Raw genomic sequence first — 22,302 nt, forward strand, 5'->3', positions numbered from 1 at the left:
GGTAGAGCATTCCAGAGAAGTGGTGCAGCTCGGGAGAAGTCTTGTATACGAGCGTGGGAGGTTCTGATAATAGAGGATGTAAGTGTTAGGTCATTGAGTGAGCGAAGAACACGGGTTGGGCGGTAGACAGAGTTGAGGGAGGAAATGTAGGGAGGTGCGGCATTATGGAGAGCCTTGTGGAGGAGGGGATAACTTTATATTTTATTCTATAATGAATAGGGTACCCCACAACTATTTTATTTCCCCCATTAGTGTCCATCTCATTCTCAGTATAGAGGACCTATCAGGCCTCCACTAATCAAACTGCGAGGCTAGGTTCACATGGTGGAAAATGAAGAGAAATTCTTCTTCATTTTCCGCCTCGAATTCGGCATTCTATGGGGCATCAACCTTAATCAGTTTAACCGACCAATGGCAGCTGGTAAAATCTTTGATAGTTTTATAAAAGGTCTAATTTTTTGAGAGATCTTTCTTTCATCTTTCCATGCAAGTTTGTTCTTAGGACATTCTGCTCCTAAATAATTATGGCTAATCTGACTGCGATGGTCAATATGGACAAAATGTGTATGGCTTCACCAGCAGATGATCGCTCCTCCAACCAGTGTTCAACCATCAACCTACTTGTATCTAGTATATTTGCCCACTTGACAAATGAGTGGGCGTCCATTGCTTTGAGAGTCCACCAGGGCCACAGATGACATTGCTGGTGACATCTGTTTACTTCCCTTTAATCAACAAAATCCCACAAAGCGAGAATTCCCGGCTTGACCTTTGGATGGAGATGTGGTCCAGTCTTGTCTCAACTCTAAGGTGGCTTTCTCTAAAAGGGATTGTCTGGGATAAATGCAAGTCACGAGAGGACTGGAAGTGGTGTAATATAGAAAAATAAAGAAAACTCACCTACCCCTCGTCCTTGGTTTGGGTGGTGGATCTCTTATTCCCTCTGTAGCATGGATTGTTGGGGCATGAAGTGCGGAAGCTCTGGTGACCACTGCCGCCTATCACTCAGTGGTCAGGACTGGGGCAGCCAAATCAAGAACTGGGGGTAGAAGAATGTCCCTTTTTTTTGTTTTTACCCAACCAACAGCCCTCACTGACTTTTGCAGTTATCCTGGACACCCCCATTAAAGCTATCCCTGACATCAGTCCTGGTACTACTGGATTGAGCCCCACCAAGCACAAGACACTAGTTTGGTGGTCAGGCTGTCTTATAGTGACACAGTAGGACAATGTGGCTGACCAGAGACCTGACCACGACCATAGGCTTCCATGGCAGCTTGTATATAGACACAGCTTACGTTTTTTAGAACCTCACACCCCTGTGTAAAAGAAAAGCCATGGCCATATTAATATAAATAATGGCAGCACATTGCCTTGTCACCATCCTCTTGAGGAAGATAGATTTCACACCTGTGTACTGTACATCTCCAGAAATAATGGTATGATTTGCAATGTAATATGAAAGGTGCAGATTCATATCAATGAAAAGGAGATTTTTTTGCATTTTGTTTGCCGTAGGATGATTACATTCTCGGAGAAGTCATCCTAGATGCTGCTCCCCCCTTCACCTAAAGGGCTGCGGCTCCGGCGGGACAACATTGTACATTCTGATGACATTCGGCTGACTGAAGATTGCACAGACCCGACAGGGCTTGTATTATACTTGTATTATGATTTCAATTATTTTTCGGAGTTCTCGTCGTAAGGAGTTCAGAATGTGACAACACATGCTCGGCGAGAAAACTCCATAAGTAATGTGCAATGGATTATTTGCTTCGAGCAACAGTCAAGTGGCTTCTTATACTATTGTTGGGTGGACACAAGTTTCAATACCAGCCAAGAGAATTTTTGGCGAGATACCCCACCTGATGGTCAACAATTTCTATTCTGGCTGGATTATGGCACATGCATGCGACTATGTTACACAATGGGGGATACTGGTGGGAAATGGTCCCCGTGTAAGGGTTTTTTGTTTAAGACGCTTCCCTTCAATGGCAAATAAGTAAACAAAAATGGAATTGACACCCAATATATATCATGGTGTTCACTACAAATACTACTCGCATATCACTCATCACACCAACTCCCTGACTCAGGGGCTGCTTTGGGATCCATAATATAAAATATTGCTAAGGGCACAGACTCTACCTTCCATATTATGGCATGTTCCATCATATCCTTTATTATAGAGGGTTGGGTACATCCCATATATATATATATATATATATATATATATATATATATATATATATACACACATATAGGCAACATATGACTACACCTGATGTGTCTATAGGTCCAAGGTACCGTATTCTATCTGCTCACTATATAAATCTAGGTGACCTTTGGGTCCACCATGCACCCTCTACTAAATATCTATGGCTCTACCTACTCACAACATTCCCTAGGGATGCAACTACAGAGGTTGCAGCGGTAGCCACTGCCACAGGGCCCGGGACATTAGAGGGCCCGGCAGGTCCCTGATTTGTTTTTTTCTTAATAGGCTGTTACCTGCTGGAGTAACCCCATCATGTAACGGGCCCTATTTACTTAGCGATCCCCGCTCCTGCTCGCAGCCGCCTGCACTTTCCCTTCTGTGGATGCGGCTATGAGTAGGAGCAGGGAGGGCCAGCGAACCCCAACAAACACTATCGGTATATTCAGGCGTCTTTTATGGGGGTAGGTGGGTGTCATGGGGCTGTGGGGGTTCAGGGGGCTGGGGGGGTAGGTGAGGGGTTCAGGGGACTGGGACGGCTCCATGTCAAATGTTCGCCTTGGTGCCCCGCCATTCTTAGTTACGCCACTGCCCTATCTGTGACGCTCTCACACAAGATCCTACATAATATTAAGTCAAACAACTTATCCCTGTTTTTGGAACATAAGAGAACCCATAAAAAAAAAAAGAAATTCTGCAAAAACATGTTGCCCTTGTTCATTTTCCGACTGAAGACCCTAACCACTGATGTAGCCACACTATCATTATTGTAACAGCTCCGGACCCATAGTCCATACTTTTGCGCCTTCTCTCTCCATAGAACATGAATGTATCGAGCATAAAAACCAGCGATTTGTCTGAAAACTTCGAGATAAAGTCCCACACAAAAGCTCTGTGTCTGAGCTTGACCCCCTGCACCTTCGATGGATTTCATCCTTAGTTAACTTTTGAAAGGAACAAATAGCCACGATGTTGTACAAGGAAAGCGTCAAGTGGGCCTTTATCAGAGCAAATCTCTCTCGGAGGAAGATTATAAGACATTACAGGAGGAAAAAGTCTGTAGAAAATGTCTTTCTGAGATGGAGCTATTCACCGGCTTGACAATTATCAGGCAGTCGAACAAAGACCATTAGGCCCGTAACAAGTTGCGACTTCCCCCTCGCCGGCGCGGTGTTTGGCTTCCTACTTACGGATTGCTTTTACAAAGCGTATTTAATTAAGTGTTGTAGATCTACTTTGTAATTACCTTTTCCCAGGGTGGTTAACAACCCATGTGAAGGTTAAACACAAAGTGGGGCGATCTGCTGGGGAAGGGCCATTACTTCACATCTCATCAGCTTTTCAATGTCTTTGATTTAAAGGATTTTGCTCGGCTTCAGCCCTAAAAAGTCTGTGGCGGCTTCAAAAACAAAGTATCAGAGGCAGCGGCAGCGTTTGTGATCAGGATGGCCGGTCTGCTCGGGGAACGTCTGAACTTTGGAGTCTGAATATGACAACTAAATCAAGGAAAAATGGAGACAACCACTTGGGCATAAACGACTGAGATGATATATGGACAGATTGTGAAGGGGGTACAGAGTACCGAAGTATATCCGTGGAATGAATAGGCTCCCAACATAAACAGGAACATTCTGGATAGTGGGGCAATGGATGTCGATACCAGAGTCACAGCTATGAAAGGGTCTCACAATTGGAAATTAGAATATTGGAAAGAATGAATGTTTCTTTCTATGACTGATGCAGGCACAGATAGTACTGTCTTCCTATTACTTCCTATGACTGATGCAGGCACAGATAGTACTGTCTTCCTATTACTTCCTATGACTGATGCAGGCACAGATAGTACTGTCTTCCTATTACTTCCTATGACTGATGCAGGCACAGATAGTACTGTCTTCCTATTACTTCCTATGACTGATGCAGGCACAGATAGTACTGTCTTCCTATTACTTCCTATGACTGATGCAGGCACAGATAGTACTGTCTTCCTATTTCTTCCTATAACTGATGCAGGCACAGATAGTACTGTCTTCCTATTTCTTCCTATAACTGATGTAGGCACAGGTAGTACTGTCTTCCTATTGCTTCCTATGACTGATGCAGGCACAGATAGTACTGTCTTCCTATTGCTTCCTATGACTGATGCAGGCACAGATAGTACTGTCTTCCTATTTCTTCCTATAACTGATACAGGCACAGAGTACCATCTTCCTATTTCTTCCTATAACTGATACAGGCACAGATAGTACTGTCTTCCTATTTCTTCCTATAACTGATGTAGGCACAGGTAGTACTGTCTTCCTATTACTTCCTATGACTGATGCAGGCACAGATAGTACTGTCTTCCTATTACTTCCTATGACTGATGCAGGCACAGATAGTACTGTCTTCCTATTGCTTCCTATGACTGATGCAGGCACAGATAGTACTGTCTTCCTATTTCTTCCTATAACTGATACAGGCACAGAGTACCGTCTTCCTATTTCTTCCTATAACTGATACAGGCACAGATAGTACTGTCTTACTAATTCTTCCTATAACTGATGCAGGCACAGATAGTACTGTCTTCCTATTTCTTCCTATAACTGATACAGGCACAGAGTACCGTCTTCCTATTTCTTCCTATAACTGATACAGGCACAGATAGTACTGTCTTACTAATTCTTCCTATAACTGATGCAGGCACAGATAGTACTGTCTTCCTATTTCTTCCTATAACTGATACAGGCACAGATAGTACTGTCTCTCCCATTCTATTTCTAACTATGTAGGTACAGAGTTAATAAATACTTATGGCTAATACTCCGGTGAGGTTGATTCACTAGTGGTAAAAGGTGACTCCTACAAATAGGTAATGTATGCACAGTTAGTACTGCTTTTCTTCCTCTCTATACAGTAACTGACATAGGGAACTCCTGACTTGCCATGTATTTTATATGTTGTAGGAACTGATAGTAATGCTTCCTTGTATTTTACTGTATAAGAAGTAGGCACAGATAGTGCCTTCCTTTCTAACTTCCTTTCTAATTCTACACTATGTAGGTATAAATAGCATTGTTTCTCTGAAATTAATGTAAGCACAGATAGTACTGCTTTCCTTCCTCTCCCTATACAGTAACTGATATAGGAACTCCTGGCTCTCTATGTACTATGTGTTGTAGAAACTGCTAGTACTGCTACTCTATCTCTCCCTGTAAATGATGGAGGCACAGATAGTACTGCTTTTCTCCCTCTCCCTATACAGTAACTGACATAGGAACTCCTGGCTGTCTATGTACTATGTGTTGTAGGAACTGGTAGTACTGCCACTCTCTCTTCCTGTAAATGTTGGAGGCACAGATAGTACTGCTTTCCTCCCTCTCCCTGTAAAGTTACTGACATAGGAACTCCTGGCTCTCTATGTACTATGTGTTGTAGGTACTGGTAGTACCGCTACTCTCTCTTCCTGTAAATGATGGAGGCACAGATAGTACTGCTTCACTTTCTTCTGCCAAAGAGGACCTTTCATGTCCTCATTAATGTTATTTTTATTTATACCGCTAGACAGCCGACTAAATTCCTGCTATATACCCTGGTGCTGGAGATATTGGTGTGGTCAATAAAAGCACATAATATCTCGTAACTGTCAGAAGAGCGAGTATCAAAGCCAGCATCATTACTGGGCTATGAGGAACGACACCCCGACTGTCCCTAACATAGCCTTTTAGCATCAGAGGGGGCTCGCTGAGTGGGAGGAAAACTCTGTGGACCTTCTATGACAGTACTGTGGGAAAAAAATGGGATGCATTGCCTGTTTTTTTCCCTTCAGTCCTTTTTTGCTGCGGCCCACTACGTGAGGCTTTAGCCTTAAGGATATTGTGTTGGTACCTTATTTAGGGTGGTCATAGTGGATAAGCAGAAAAGTGATGCGCTTCGGTACAGTCAAAGGTTCTGGGCCTCAAATGCAAAAACTTGGCAGATGACTCCCATCCATCAGGTGCCATTTAGAGTATTAGCACTGAATATGGCGAAGGGGCTTCTGAGCCCACCAAGCACCAAGGCATGGTGACAACTGCTACCTCTGCACCCCTATAGCCATATCCTTGGGTCAAACCATTGGTACTCTGAAAGAATGGCAGGGCAGAGAGTAACCTTCCCCCGTCAGTCAACTGATACATATGAATCCTGGTTATTCCTATCCAATGGCTGTGGACGCTTACAATGTTTTATGCATTTATTCTATATTTTATGTTTATGGCCAAAAGTAATGTAATGTATTTAAGAAGTTATAGAACTCGGTGGGGTATAGTACTGTATGGGTAAACTATAATGTGGTATATACAGATTGCCATGCGTGCTCAATTACAGATACTATCACTATTCTTACCAGCGGGTAAAAGGTGAATATATATATGTCTTATGGAAGTGCTGTAACCATAGCTACCTGGAATTTACTGCATTAGTCTACAGATACGGCAACACAACAGGCTTCCATAGATCGGAGCAGAAGGGGGTGACTGGCCGACATGATATCCATTTCTATCATCTTATCATTCTCTTTGTTCTGCCGCTATCACTTATTACATATTGACCTTGTAGCAATCCTTTTATTATAGTTTTTATGTTATTTGTGTCTTAGGATAGATGAACGATAAAAGAAAAAAATTGCAAAATGACATGGTGGAAATGTAACGCATCAAAAAACATCAAAAAGCAAAGATTTGTAAAAAAAAGATAATGGATGAAGGTAAAAGGACACATGGGGGACCAACGCAACTTATACCCATGCTTGGACCATCGGAACACAAACTATCTCACTGGAGAACCCAATGTAGCAATATCAGGGCTGAGATTCCGTTCGTATAACCAGAAGGGAAGGGGGGTGTAAGTATCATCGACACAGAATGCAGTAGGGGTGTGGGCTGGATTGTCCAGGGGAGATGGATTTTGGTCATCTCCAATTTTGGAAGTGTGGCTTATCACTAGTAATGGGGATCCCCTGGTTCATCAAAAAAATCTACATACAGATGTGTCCTAATCTGCTCCACACTAGATTGATCTACATTGAGGGATAAACCATCTACCTAACTCTGGCCACATTGGTATAGTCCAGACTCAATTCACATAAGACAGAAACAAGAAGGTCCAGATAGGTAGTCGGTATAAGTAGTCGGTAGGTTTTCTCTGGGACACTACTTGTGCTATTTGCAAGCTGCCTAAAGTGGTGCATGGTAGTGATGCGTGTGCTGCAAGGATATACTGGCGCCCTGACCAAATTGATACCCTATGATAAGGTTTGAGATTTTAGGATCGATTTCCTTTCATTTTCCAGCCAATCCCGATCGTGAAATTCGATCTTTTCCGATCCCGATCACTCAACCCTAGTCAATGCTCCTCTATTGGAAAAATCACTTTTAGGGTTGAGCCTATCTTGAGATAACCTCCGACCTCGAAAAGATCGAGTTTGGAATTCCGACCGCGATGGTGAAATTTACTCAATCGCCGATCGGAATCCAATCTTTTCCGATCCCGATCGCTCCTATCTCTCCTGGGGGAATTATTGGGGGTCCCAATGGTGCAATACTATGGAATCCACTTACTTTTGGAGAAACCTTTTAATTAAAAAATGAGATCATTCGGGGACAAGTTTCTTAACCTTTTTCTCTAAGTACTTTATAATTTCTTCTTTTTCCTTCTTACCATTCTATATTTAACCCAACTTAATAAAACGTAACAGCAGAACGAGCCGGCGCCATCATTACCTTGATGCTAACACATTTTCCATAATGTCTCACAGCTCAGCTGAGAATCATCATTTGCTTAAAATAAAATAAAATTAATATGAAAGGCTCCGATCTCTAAAAGTTTCTCCAAAGTGGGGTTTTATTTTACATTTTTAATAGAATATTTGATTGATTTATGAATCAGATGTTACAGAGGTGCCGACCATAAGGCCAGTATGGTATAGTATATGGAACCTCCCAAAATTTACATCAAACATACAAACAAAAGATATATTAGACATCTCCATTATACTCCAAAAATAATAATAATGTTCGGGTTGTGCGATACATTATATGGAAAATTAAATGGTGCCCTTAGAAAATATAACTTGTTCCAAAAAAAAAAAAAAAAAAAGAAGACCTTTATATGGCTTTTATGGAAAAAAATATAAAATCACACACAATGAGTGGAAACTTCTGGTTTACTGCTACTCGTTTTTCAGCTTTGCTGTTAGACTGGGTCAGAAGAGTCATTTCATTATCATTAGAGGGACGTGGATAATAATAATACAATATTATATGCTCCTCAGTACGCCTCAACCCCCCCCTCACAGTATCATATGCTCCTCAGTACACTCCCACACTGTATTATCTGGTCCTCAGTATGCCCCCTTCTCCTCACATAGTAATATATGCTCCTCAGTACAACACACACTCTCTATTATACTTGCCACACCTCCTCCTCCTTCTTCAGACTTACATCATCGCGGTTGCGTTGGGGAAGAGGTCACACTCTGCAGTCAGTGTAGGCCATGGTTGCGCGTACCGGATTCCCTGTTGATGAGCGATCTGGGTGACGTCGCGCGAGACACATGCAGAAGGCTGGAAAAATGTCCTCGCCGGCTGCATGTGGCCCCATTATGCCCCATAGTGGCCCCTGCATGAAATATTATGTGCCATAGTGGCCCCTGCACACAGTATTATGCCACATAGTGGCCCCTGTATGAAATATCCCCCATAGTGGCCCCTGCACTCACTATTATGCCCCATAGTGGCCCCTGCACACAGTATTATCCCCCATAGTGGCCCCTGCACACATTATTATCCCCCATAGTGGCCCCTGTATGAAATATTATCCACCATAGTGGCCCCTGCACACAGTATTATCCCCCATAGTGGCCCCTGCACACAGTATTATCCCCCATAGTGGCCCCTGCACACAGTATTATGCCCCATAGTGCCCCCTACACACAGTATTATGTCCCATAGTGGCCCCTGCACACAGTATTATCCCCCATAGTGCCCCCTGCACACAGTATTATGCCCCATAGTGGCCCCTGCACACACTATTATGCCCCATAGTGCCCCCTGCACACAGTATTATCCCCCATAATGGCCCCTGCACACAGTATTATCCCCCATAGTGGCCCCTGCACACAGTATTATGCCCCATAGTGGTCCCTGCACACAGTATTATGCCCCATAGTGCCCCCTACACACAGTATTATGTCCCATAGTGGCCCCTGCACACAGTATTATCCCCCATAGTGCCCCCTGCACACAGTATTATGCCCCATAGTGGCCCCTGCACACACTATTATGCCCCATAGTGGCCCCTGCACACACTATTATCCCCCATAGTGGCCCCTGCACACACTATTATGCCCCATAGTGGCCCCTGCACACACTATTATCCCCCATAGTGGCTCCTGCACACAGTATTATCCCCCATAGTGGCCCCTGTACACAGTATTATGCCCCATAATGGCCCCTGCACACAGTATTATGCCCCATAGTGGCCCATGCACACAGTATTATCCCCCATAGTGGCCCCTGCACACAGTATTATCCCCCATAGTGGCCCCTGCACACTCTATTATGCCCCATAGTGGCCCCTGCACACAGTATTATCCCCCATAGTGGCCCCTGCACACAGTATTATCCCCCATAGTGGCCCCTGCACACAGTATTATCCCCCATAGTGGCCCCTGCACACAGTATTATCCCCCATAGTGGCCCCTGCACACAGTATTATGCCCCATAATGGCCCCTTCACACAGTATTATGTCCCATAGTGCCCCCTGCACACAGTATTATGCCCCATAGTGACCCCTGCACACAGTATTATGCCCCATAATGGCCCCTGCACACAGTATTATACCCCATAGTGGCCCCTGCACACAGTATTATGCCCCATAATGGCCCCTGCACACAGTATTATACGCCATAGTGGCCCCTGCACACAGTATTATGCCCCATAGTGGCCCCTGCACACAGTATTATACCCCATAGTGGCCCCTGCACACAGTAATATGTCCCTCAGTGGCCCTTGAAAATTGTCCTCGCCGGCTGCATGTGGCGTGCGGGCCGTAGTTTGAGGACCCCTGGTCTATACAGACAATACAGAGACAGTACAGACAATACAGCGAGAATACGGACAATAAGAGATTTTTTTTCTGAAAAAATTAAGAGCTACTGCATCTAAAATAATTAAAATCACATGATTAATAGTCTACAAGCTTACATCTAATACATCAAACTAATATGAAATACACAAGATGTTTCCACTTTTACAATTTAGAAAGAATTTTTGTCTTTGTTTAGTAGATAAAAAAATAAAAAACAAAATAATAATGAAGGAATCATTTCATATTTCAGTTTGGTTTGTAAAGTTCTTGGCTTACAGTCTATAATTAGAGATCCGATACTGTCCAAGTCACCGCTTGTGAATAGTCCCTATAAATAGTCATTCCGCCCCACCACGCGCTCCTACCGCCGCGGCGCTTTATCTATTAAACACTTCTCAAAAATTTTGAATCAGAAAATAAAAATTAAAAAAATTTAAATGAACAGAAAACAAATCTCTAAATGTGACCAATACAATAGTCTAGTAATTCAGGTGCACTTATAGTCTGGTGGAGGATGAGCTGGTATGTAGTATGGGCCAATCATTACAAGTACTATAATAATAGGTTTACATCAGCCCAATCACTCTATGTGCAAACAATGTAAATAAGGTAGGGCGGAGAAAATACACTCCCAACGATTTATAGTATGTTCACTTATATCAAGTATTCAAGACGAGAGATGAGCGAACACTATTCCAAACAGCCGTTTTGAATAGCACGCTCCCGTAGAAATGAATGGACATAGCCGGCACGCGGGGGTTAAGCGGCCGGCCGCCGGCAAAGTCTGCGTTCCAGCCGCTGTTTCGGCTGGCACGTAGACTGTTTCGAATAGTGTTCGCTCATCTCTATTCAAGACCAAACATAATCTCAAAAACAAAAAGAAGATGCCGAGCGGCCCAAGCGAGTGTGGCACTGTTGTATGACAGGTGTTGTAGGACAGGTGGATATAGCAGAAATAAGGCTCACCTTATGGAGTTGTGATTACACAACTTTGCAATGGCAGTAACAACGTTTGACAAGGGTTCCCTTTAAATTGGGTGTAGCTGCAGGGATCCTGACACCTCATGGGCGTGTACAGAATGCGTCAGAAGTACCAACAACACAGATTAGTGGCGCAACCTCTGGTTGGAAAGGAACCGCGCTCACCATATGAGTAGGAATAAACAATTTTTATTCAATAAATTCAATCACAACACGTTTCCGGCGTACATCTCGTCCTTCCTCAGGTGCAACAATTCTTAACAGTCGGTGAAGAATTGTTGCACTTGAGGAAGGGTGAGGTATACGCTCGAAACGCGTTGTGATTGATGTTATTGAATAAAAATAATTTATTCCTACTCATATGGTGAGCGGGGTTCCTTTCCAACCCGATGTTGCACCACTAATCTGTGTTGTTGGTCCTTCTGAGGCATCAAGACCAAGCATGGCACCAGGTGCTATCCTGCCAACTAGAGGTCAAAATACAGAATTATTACATATGTAATATGTAGGTAGGTAGAGATGAGCAAATTTTTCAAAAATTCGGTTCGGCAGCTTTACCAAATTCTCCGATCTGATCCGAATTAATCCAAGTCGCATTAAAAAACAGCTATTTCCTGGCTGCACTGTGCCGCCTTGCAGTGGTTTTTAGTGATGCCCCATTAAAGGACCTGAAGCAGCGATGCACTGATCACTGGTTCAGCACTATAGACTGCAATACACAAGTAGAGGAAGTCAGTCTATGCAGACACATAAGCTGATGTCCTTACTTCTGGACAGGATCAACCAGGTACTGAGGCTACTAGCAGCCCCGGGTCACTGGCCAGAGATAAGTAGGTGCTGAGGGGGACATGTAGCATGGTTGAACCCCTTGGACGCTTGTGCTCCGATCGCTCCTTATGAAGCAGGGTGTTAGATGTCAGTGAATGGTCAGCTGCCAAGGGGTTAAGCACACTTAGCTTTATATAAATCCTGGAAAACCTTCATAGAAAAATATTAGAAATGAACCTAAAATGTCAACAGGAAAATTAAACTTACCCCCCCCCCCCCCGACCGTTTACTCTTTCTTTATCTTTTATTTTTACTATTTTTGTGAATTTTTCTTTTGCCATTCATCAATGTTAGAAGGAGAAATAACACGTCAAGAAGACAATTTATTTAGTGTACATAAACTCACAACACGGGCAATGTCTTTCCTATCTTCAAATATGGCCTGGAAGGTCTCAGCCTGGCCTCCAGCTCTTCACTATCTCTAAAATCTCAGGAACTGAGATTTGCTGTGGCCAAAAAGGTCAATGTAATAATTACACCTTGTGCAATCTGACAGAGTCCTGCAGTAAATTCTAGTTACAATACGTGCCTCTCCTGCAGATTGTTAGCCCGGATCTCATCAGTGCTGGAAATGAAGCGAAGGTTGGGTTTACGCACTCAGGAGGAATACAATAGCTCCAATCCGTCTCTCGTCATGTCCTCCCAGATGGACTGGATGATGATGAGATCAGGGCTATATTGGTGTGGCCCATGTCATCACTTCCAGGACTCCTCCTCTAAAGGGCAAAAGTTGCACCAAATATTGATGGGGTTCAGTGGCGTAACTAGGAATGGCGGGGCCCCGTGGCGAAGTTTTGACATGCCCCCCCCCCCCCGACCAACACCGACGCCGAAGACCTCAACCGACCCCCTCCTACGCATTCCTGCACGCTCTATTATGCCCCATAGTGGGCCCCTGCACACAGTATTATCCCCCATAGTGGCCCCTGCACACAGTATTATCCCCCATAGTGGCCCCTGCACACAGTATTATGTCCCATAGTGGCCCCTGCACACAGTATTATCCCCCATAGTGGCCCCTGCACAGAGTATTATCCCCCATAGTGGCCCCTGCACACAGTATTATCCCCCATAGTGGCCCCTGCACACAGTATTATCCCCCATAGTGGGCCCTGCACACAGTATTATCCCCCATAGTGGCCCCTGCACACAGTATTATGCCCCATAGTGGCCCCTGCACACAGTATTATCCCCCATAGTGGCCCCTGCACACAGTATTATCCCCCATAGTGGCCCCTGCACACAGTATTATGCCCCATAGTGGCCCCTACACACAGTATTATGTCCCATAGTGGCCCCTGCACACAGTATTATCCCCCATAGTGGCCCCTGCACACAGTATTATCCCCCATAGTGGCCCCTGCACACAGTATTATGTTCCATAGTGGCCCCTACACACAGTATTATGTCCCATAGTGGCCCCTACACACAGTATTATACCCCATAGTGGCACCTGCACACAGTATTATGTCCCATAGTGGCCTCTGCACACAGTATTATCCCCCATAGTGGCTCCTGCACACAGTATTATGTCCCATAGTGGCCCCTACACACAGTATTATGCCCCATAGTGGCCCCTGCACACAGTATTATCCCCCATAGTGGCACCTGCACACAGTATTATCCCCCATAGTGGCCCCTTCACACAGTATTATGTCCCATAGTGGCCCCTGCACACAGTATTATACCCCATAGTGGCCCCTGCACACAGTATTATCCCCCATAGTGGCACCTGCACACAGTATTATCCCCCATAGTGGCCCCTTCACACAGTATTATGTCCCATAGTGGCCCCTGCACACAGTATTATACCCCATAGTGGCCCCTTCACACAGTATTATCCCCCATAGTGGCCCCTGCACACAGTATTATGTCCCATAGTGGCCTCTGCACACAGTATTATCCCCCATAGCGGCCCCTGCACACAGTATTATGCCCCATAGTGGCCCCTGCACACAGTATTATGCCCCATAGTGGCCCCTGCACACAGTATTATGCCCCATAGCGGCCCCTGCACACAGTATTATGCCCCATAGTGGCCCCTGCACACAGTATTATGCCCCATAGTGGCCCCTGCACACAGTATTATCCCCCATAGTGACCCCTGCACACAGTATTATCCCCCATAGTGGCCCCTGCACACAGTATTATAGCCCATAGTGGACACCCATAAACAATTATTATACTCAGGGGTTTTTTCAGACCCCAGAGTATAATAATCGGAGACCCGGGGGAATAAAAACATAAAAAATGACTGTTTCTTACCTATCCCCGGCTCCTACGCTGTCTTCTCTGCTGCCGTCCTTGTTCAATGATGCCGGACATCACATGACCCGGACTGTCACCGGGCCCCGTGGCAGCTGCCTCTGCTGCTATGGCGGTAGTTACGCCACTGATGGGGTTTACATTTCATTAATCGCCAAAAATTAACTATTCTAGATCTGAGCGCATTCTGACTTTGCAGCATTTTTTAACACTGACCTAAAACTTTTGCACAGTACTATAGATGGGTATAGGATTGTGCTATGAATACACCTGGAACTGGAACATACAAGAGGTAATGAGTCTATGAAATAACAAAATCTACTGCTCCAAACAATTGTGTTTCAAGATTATGGGAAAATAGCATTCGGAGATTGGAAGCAAGGAAATTTCCATTTCCATCTAACGGCCGCCGGTCTTCCACGACGACAACCCTGCAATTTTTATATCATCTTATGAATATTACTGAACCAGTTTGTCTTTGGAATTGGAAAAAAAAATTACAATTAGAAAAAATTTGAATTTCCGCATGTTGAAAATTTCCTGCAATCTCCAGGCAGCATGTTATAGCGCAGATTGATCTATAGCAGGGGTGCCCAATACGTCAATCGCGATCTACCGGTCGATCGCAAAGGACATATGGGTTGATCGCGGGATGCAGCCAGGGATCCCCGGTGTCTGCTTGTTCACAGTGCAGGCTGAGAGTCGACTCTCAGCCTGCGCTGTGAACAAGCACTCCGGACACTTGCAGGCCAGGCAGCAGCAGCTCCGGGGGATGACGCACTTCCCGCTCTTAGGGATGGAGGGAGCCGGGGTGCTGCTTGTTCACAGCGCAGGCTGAGAGTCATCTTCGGTCACTGGCAGGCGGGGCTGCTGCAGCCCCAGCCTGCCAGTGTCCAGAGATAACTCTCAGCCTGCGCTGTGAACAAGCAGACAATGGGGATCCCTGGGCGGCCACAGAACACCGCTGTCTCCTGTTCTCACGCTCCGCCCGACCAATCCCACATGCCCGGCCCTGCTCACAGACATGCCCTGCCCTGGCCCCACCCACTGGCCCATCCCCGGCCACAGCCCCAGCCCTGCCCACAAGAAGTGGGTAGTAGATCTTTTGCCTTGGTCAGTTTATAAAGTAGCTCACATGCTGAAAAAGTGCGAGCACCCCTGATCTATAGCCTCCTGCTCTGTGCCCTACTGTATACCTGAACATTAGGGCACACATTTCTCTGATCCAAATACCCCCCGACATATTTTTGGGGGTGCAAATGAAAAAATCAATCCTCTTAAAACACGATGTGAGAAAATTAAAATTGGTCTCATTTGCAGGTTTACAGATGCAAAATAAATGATGCCTAGCGAGATCCTGAGCGAGTGTGTAAATATGGAGTGAAATGTGTTTCTTACCTCTGGTTTTACAGCTCGTGCATATGGTGAAATCCACAAAAGACTGTCATTTGCAAGAATCGGTAATCGCTCGCAATTCTTCAAGTGTTTCTCTGGAGTATAGTAGTTTATATTCCTGCTCAGAGATGTGTTAAAACATGTTCACAGATCATTTCATAAAAGCTCTACTCCGTGTTGGCGGTGAACGCGTTCTGTAATTCGGGGAGGTTTAGGAGCTCGAAAACCGGGAATTAACTTATAATGGCCCCTTTATTTCTAAAGGGAATGTGAGCTCAGAAAACATAATGGTTCTATGATATTGTAAGAGGGCACGTTTCTGTGGGTAAGGGTGTTTTTCAGTTTTATTTATTTTTTATTCTTTTTCTTCTGTGTTGATATTTTGTTGCGAGTCGATGATCACGTGATCACCAAGAGGGATGGTGGCTTTGCAACTTCCAGTTAGAAACCGCTTATATCCCAACCCATCCTACTAAAAGGAGCTTTTTCGCGCTCCACATTCAACCTGACCATAGCCAGGCTAGATTTAGGTGGGACTGGTGGCGACAGCACTCCCATTCAATTCAATTGCTATACTTTTGCTAACTCCAGCACTCCCATTGAAATTACATAGTAGATGAGGTTGGATGAAGACATCAGACCAGCAAGTCCAACCTATAACCCTACAGTCCCCTACAAAGTGAATCAGAGTGCTGAATGTCACCAGTCCCATCCAGTCCCTTCCAGTCCTGCCCATATTCAGGGACTTTCCCAATCTTATCTGCCTAACGGCTTACTTAAAATGGCGGACAGCCTCTTCGCAGAGGTCCTTGGTCTAGAACGTACTGCTAAAGTCATTGTGGAAAGCATAAAACTATACAAGGGGATCCACCTTGGGATATTGTCTGTGGGCCACTCTCCTATGTGGACACTTTGGCTATTTGCTCTGCTGCAAGAAGTAGGTAGCAGATCCTATGGGATGCAATTGAGATATCGCTTTATCAGGATGAGCGCCCTCCATCTTAGCCAAGCGGAGAATGTTGAAACCTCTGCTAGAAGAGCTGTGGGCGCGTAATATATAGTATGCCTGGCTGTATCCACTCGGCCTTGCTATGCTGTACGGTGGAAAGACCATTGGAGTACAGACACCAAAGGACTTGCAAGCCATATGGCCCCTCCTAGACATGAAGTCTCTGGACATACCATCTTGGATACCTTCTCAGACCCATTACCAGAACTCCCTTCGCTGACATCCTGGTCTAGCTCTACAAAGTCCAGATCGCCAAAGGCAAAGAAATCCTCCTTCAAGATGAAACAGTCTACACAGCAATAGAGACTGGGGACCATCTTAATTTTCTCCAGTATTAGATCATGAGTGTGTCTCATCACAGTTTATTTGCTGATCCTTAGCTTAATCTCTAGGGACCGTAATATCCCATAGTAAGGGTTGGTTCACACTAATGGAGACCCCCCCTTCCCCCCGGACGGAATACCAACGCTAATGCAAGCGCTGTGTAGTTAAGCACACAGAGCCCATAGACTATCATGGGCTCCGTGTGCATGCCGCGCACTGCCTGCACCATTTATTTGTGCGGGCAGTGCGTGGCAAGCACACGGAGCCCATTATAGTCTATGGGCTCCATGTGCTTTGCAAGCACATTGCTTGCAATTGTGATTGCATTCCGTCCAGGGGGGGTGTCCATGCGGACTCCTTGCGGACGGAATACAAGTGCTAGTGTGAACCAACCCTAAGTCGCTTATGTTCTCTGCCAGATTTTTACAACCCATCAGGAACATGCAGACCATTCTGAACCCTTGCCAAGTTTTATCACTTGTTTTTCGGTTTCCTTTCCCTCTTTTCCATGCATCTGATAAGCTGTTGTATAAGGAATAGTAAACTTTGTAAATGTATCGTCGCTTTCATATGAAAATGATCCCATTTCCTATGCAAACAGCTCAGGAGTTGCTGAATACATGGCGGAGAAGTTTGCTTTACAAAGCTGCATTATAAATCAGAAGGGAAAGGGAGGGGTGACCAGCGGCCATAAATCTTGTAATATATCTCGGAGCATTAAATCCTCGGTGATCTCTGTTTACTAAAATATGCTGATAACTATAATTGGAATGTTTCAGTCCCGAATAGAAGGCTTTTTATTTCCAAGTGAATTTCAGAGCTGTGCAATAGGGCGAAGTTAACTGGAACAAAGCAACTGATCAGTCAAACACTTATAAATTATTATTATTTCCACTGGCTGTGAAGCGGCTTCCTGACAGCCCATTGTGATAACTGGAACATAATTATTTCTGGTTTTATACCCCACACACATTCCATCGCTGCAGAGCATTAAATCACAAACATGGACACTTTAGCAGTAGATGAAAAACACAGAGCTGACATAGTCATCCACAAGCCAAAACTCGTAGCTACGAGACCAAGGAGAAGAAGGGTTCCAGCTCCCGTTGACCCCACACCACCCCTCTATTGGAGATTGAAAGCTCCTCCGGACTAAAATGTTGACAAATATGAGAGGAAGATCCAGATCTAGAGTTATAGGAATAAAGCTCTGGGTCATGGGTCAGAAGTGTTGCCCAAATTAATTTTTTACGACGAGACCCCAAGCTTAGGTTGACGCCATCCCACCTCTCTACTGAAGATTGGAAATAAAGTTGACAAACATGAGATGAAGAAATAGACCTAAGGTCAGACCAAGAAATCAAGTTATATGACAAAATCTTTGCGTCTTGGAAAGTGCCCCAAAATTAATTTTCAATGATATGCCTTTGTTCAAGGCTGAATGTCTAAAAGAGTGGTCTGCCATATGTAGTTGTCCATCTTACTGTGAAACTAAAACTAAAAGTATTTGGTGGTTTCACAAAAACTGGAGAATTCCAGGTTGAAGATCATCTCCAATCCAGAGCATCATCAATATAGTTGTCGTTGGAAATCACAACTTAAAGACCACTAATCTAGAACATTATCAATGTGTACATAATGGAGTTGTATAGTCATAAAAACTAGAGAAGCACAGAATGGAGACCAATAATCTAGAACATCACTGATTTGCGATAGTAGACATATGTCAAGTTCAACCAAAGACAAGACTGAAAGGACAAGTGGGAGCTATAGTCTCACAGGAGCTGGAATCATACAGTTTGGAGACAACTAAGCTAAAACATCATCAACATTTCAATGTGGAAGTTGACATTTCACAACAGCTAAAGAATCACAGGCGAGGAACCACTAATACAGAACATCATGGAGAACCACCTGCTAGAAATCACTCATCTAGAACATCATGGAGAACCACAGGCTAGAAACCACTAATCTAGAACAACAAGGAGAACCACAGGCTAGGAATCACTCATCTAGAACATCATGGGGAACCACATGCTAGAAACCACTAATCTAGAACATCATGGAGAACCACAGGCTAGTCATCACTCATCTAGAACATCATGGAGAACCACAGGCTAGAAATCACTCATCTAGAACATCATGGGGAACCACATGCTAGAAATCACTAATCTAGAACATCATGGAGAACCGCAGGCGAGAAACCACTAATCTAGAACAACAAGGAGAACCACAGGCTGGAAATCACTCATCTATAACATCATGGAGAACCGCAGGCTAGAAACCACTAATCTAGAACATCAATGAGAGTGTTACACTTTTACAACATTGCAGAATCAAATGTTGTAGATCAGCAATCTAGAACATTGTCAATGTGTAAATTGTAGTTTCATAGGAACTGGAAACTGACAGGCTACAAGCCACTAATCTAGAACATCATGTTGGACCTCACTAATCACAATGTTATGGCATTTTGCTCGGATATAAATACAACTTTGGGTGTTAGTAAAAACAAAAGAAACAGTAGGACCAATAAAGTTACTATAAGACAAGATATTACAAAGATATCTACAATTTCAAAATATTCTTACCCTGAATCGAACTTTTCCATTTGTGCTCATCTGTAGAAAAAGGCGATGAGGACCATTCCAGTTCCCATACACAATGTCGACTTTTCCATCTCTATTGAAGTCAGCTAGAGCTACACCACGACCATGCTGGTAGCCATCATCAACGCCTGTAAAAAAGGACAACGTTAAATAGAACCAAATAAAGTTGTGAGTAATAACCTACAAACTCAAAAAAAACCCGATGAGATAAGAAAAAAAAATGGGAAAATGGTAGCGCGCTGCTGGAAAATAATGGCAGATTGCCAGAGGAAACTGACATATAAATCGTAACTTTATTGGTTCCAAAGACAGTGATAGGCTACAAGTTTCAACATCGATCAGGTATCTTCATCAGGCCAATAATAACAGGACTGTCAGAGCATGGGAACCGTTTTTTCCGGTGGTTCTTATGACTTTCAAGATGATGACATCTACATGGCTATGGTTCTCAACAACAATGCTGGTTAATTTGCTAAAGGGCTGTTCCAACCCTAAGACATTCTTTAGTATAGCAATCTCCTGCTGCTCCTGTTCCAACCCTTCCCTAGTGTCTTGATGTTCTTCGGTCAGTGGAACCCATGAAATGTGCTGGGTCAACATCTGACTGCTCCAACCAAACACTAGATGTAGCAGGAATGTGTCAACTGAGTGCAAAAGATATTACCCCTTTGTTATTTTATACCATTTTGAGATGTTTACATAAAAATTTTATGGAAAAACCCTTTAAGAAAATCACAAGCCTCTATAGATCATGCATGAGATCATCAGAGAGGACTTGCAGTGAATCTTGGACTATCGCTCACTAGATGAATTGAAATGGAGACCAGGTCAAGGAACCAACGATACATTAGGGAAAGGAATGTTATTTGTTTGTCCTAAAGTCCAATTTCGTAAAGGTTGTTTTGGATTACAAAAACATGACTACTTTCCTCTAAAAACATCACCTAGTCCCTACTGATGTGGAGATCCATGGGAGTCATCTTGCGGCATCTACATCAGCGAGACATCTTGTGCAGTTCTTCAGCAGTAATTTTCATGAGCTGCCTATGAACCCATCCTGGAGGTAACGCTCTGCACATGTTTGGCCACAACTTCATCGTATGTTTTCTATTCGGGGCTCCGTCTCCTTGATGAATTTGCCATATTAAAATTTCGAAAAACGAAGAACTGCTAAATGCTCCAATCTGGAAAAGTCTGAAAAGGTCATTCTAATCAAGACTCCGGATCCAAGGGCGCTGTACTTTTCTGGTTCTATTTTTAATAGAGATGAGAGGAACATGGAAAATTTACTGGTTCATTGAATTTTCTATTTCAGAACCATATTATTCCCAATTAAAACTGGCAAATTTAATAATCTCTCTTTTTAACAGAATATAGAGTGTACGGGATATATATACGATAATAGGAGCTTTAGACACAGGCTGAATTATTAAGACGGACATACAGTGCGTCAGATATTGGAACATGAGAATGAGATGTCTCCAAATGCCTCTTAATATTTTTGGTACATCTTAAGAAGAAATCCAGGGGCAGGAATAGAATTCAGACAATATTTGCTCCAGTTTTCTTGCACACAAATTGTTACATTTGTTGGGGCACACAGTCTCATTTTTTCTCGATTCCCTGCCCGCTCTTAAGAAAAGTGTTGAGCACAGTGCAAACAGGAAAAAGTCACAATTTTGGGGACAAATATGCTACAGTTACCCCATGATTTGTGGGTACCAAAACTCAAAAATCTTGAATTTGGTTGAATATGAAATGTTTGGAAAACTTGTAGCAAATTTGGTTTGTTTCAGGCCGGTTCACTCATCCATAATGCAACCCACTTGATCTCTTTGTTCCATGGTTAACTTTACATAGTGGCAACATGGTGACTCAGTGGTTAGCACTGCACCCTGGCAGCGCTGGAGTCCTGGGTTCGAATCCTGCCAAGGACAACATCCACAAGGAGTTTGTATGTTCTCCCCGTGTTTGCATGGATTTCCTCCCATACTCCAAAGACATACTGATAGGAAAAATGTAGATTGTGAGCTCTATATGGGGCTCACAACTTAAAATACATACAAGCTGAAAAATGCCATAGTTAAAATACGCTCCCATTACGCTAAGGCCTCACATTCTGGAAACGCATCTTATTCTGTTGCGTTTTTTGAGCCAAAGCCAAGAACGGCTACAAGAGGAATGGGACATATATATAAAATACTTATACTTGTGCCTTATGCTCCTGGTTTTGTCTCAAAAATCGCAACAAAAGAAGCTGCGCTTTCACAACATGGGGCTTCAGCCTTAAAAGAGCTTTCCACCAAGGACCTAGAGTTTGGTTGCCACTCCATAATATTATTAGAAATCCATAACGATTCATGGCTGGTAAACACCAAAAAGTTTTGGAAAAAATTGTAACAAACCGGCTCATTCCAAACCATCTCTAGCGACAATTTGTAAGACCTGGAAAATCCCTTTAAATGTATCCTAAAACAATCACTAAACGTGGAGAAAAAGATGATCCAGTTGGTTCCAGTTACTTCTTCCGTAAAAACTTGATCAAAAGACTGAACATTCTATTTGA

The 22,302-nt window shown here is 43.8% G+C and overlaps 1 protein-coding gene across 3 annotated transcripts in view; it reads right to left on the minus strand.

The window, feature by feature from the left end:
• The window catches only part of CRTAC1 (cartilage acidic protein 1), a 310,217-nt gene that overhangs the window by 55,109 nt on the left and 232,806 nt on the right, over positions 1-22,302 (minus strand). For all 3 annotated transcript variants that reach the window (XM_075257862.1, XM_075257864.1, XM_075257865.1), the window contains exon 7: positions 19,719-19,864. In XM_075257862.1, coding sequence (XP_075113963.1) covers positions 19,719-19,864 — 146 coding nt within the window. The remainder of the gene's footprint in view (positions 1-19,718; positions 19,865-22,302) is intronic.

This window comes from Leptodactylus fuscus, chromosome 10 (genome assembly GCF_031893055.1).
Source record: "Leptodactylus fuscus isolate aLepFus1 chromosome 10, aLepFus1.hap2, whole genome shotgun sequence".
Taxonomy (NCBI): domain Eukaryota; kingdom Metazoa; phylum Chordata; class Amphibia; order Anura; family Leptodactylidae; genus Leptodactylus; species Leptodactylus fuscus.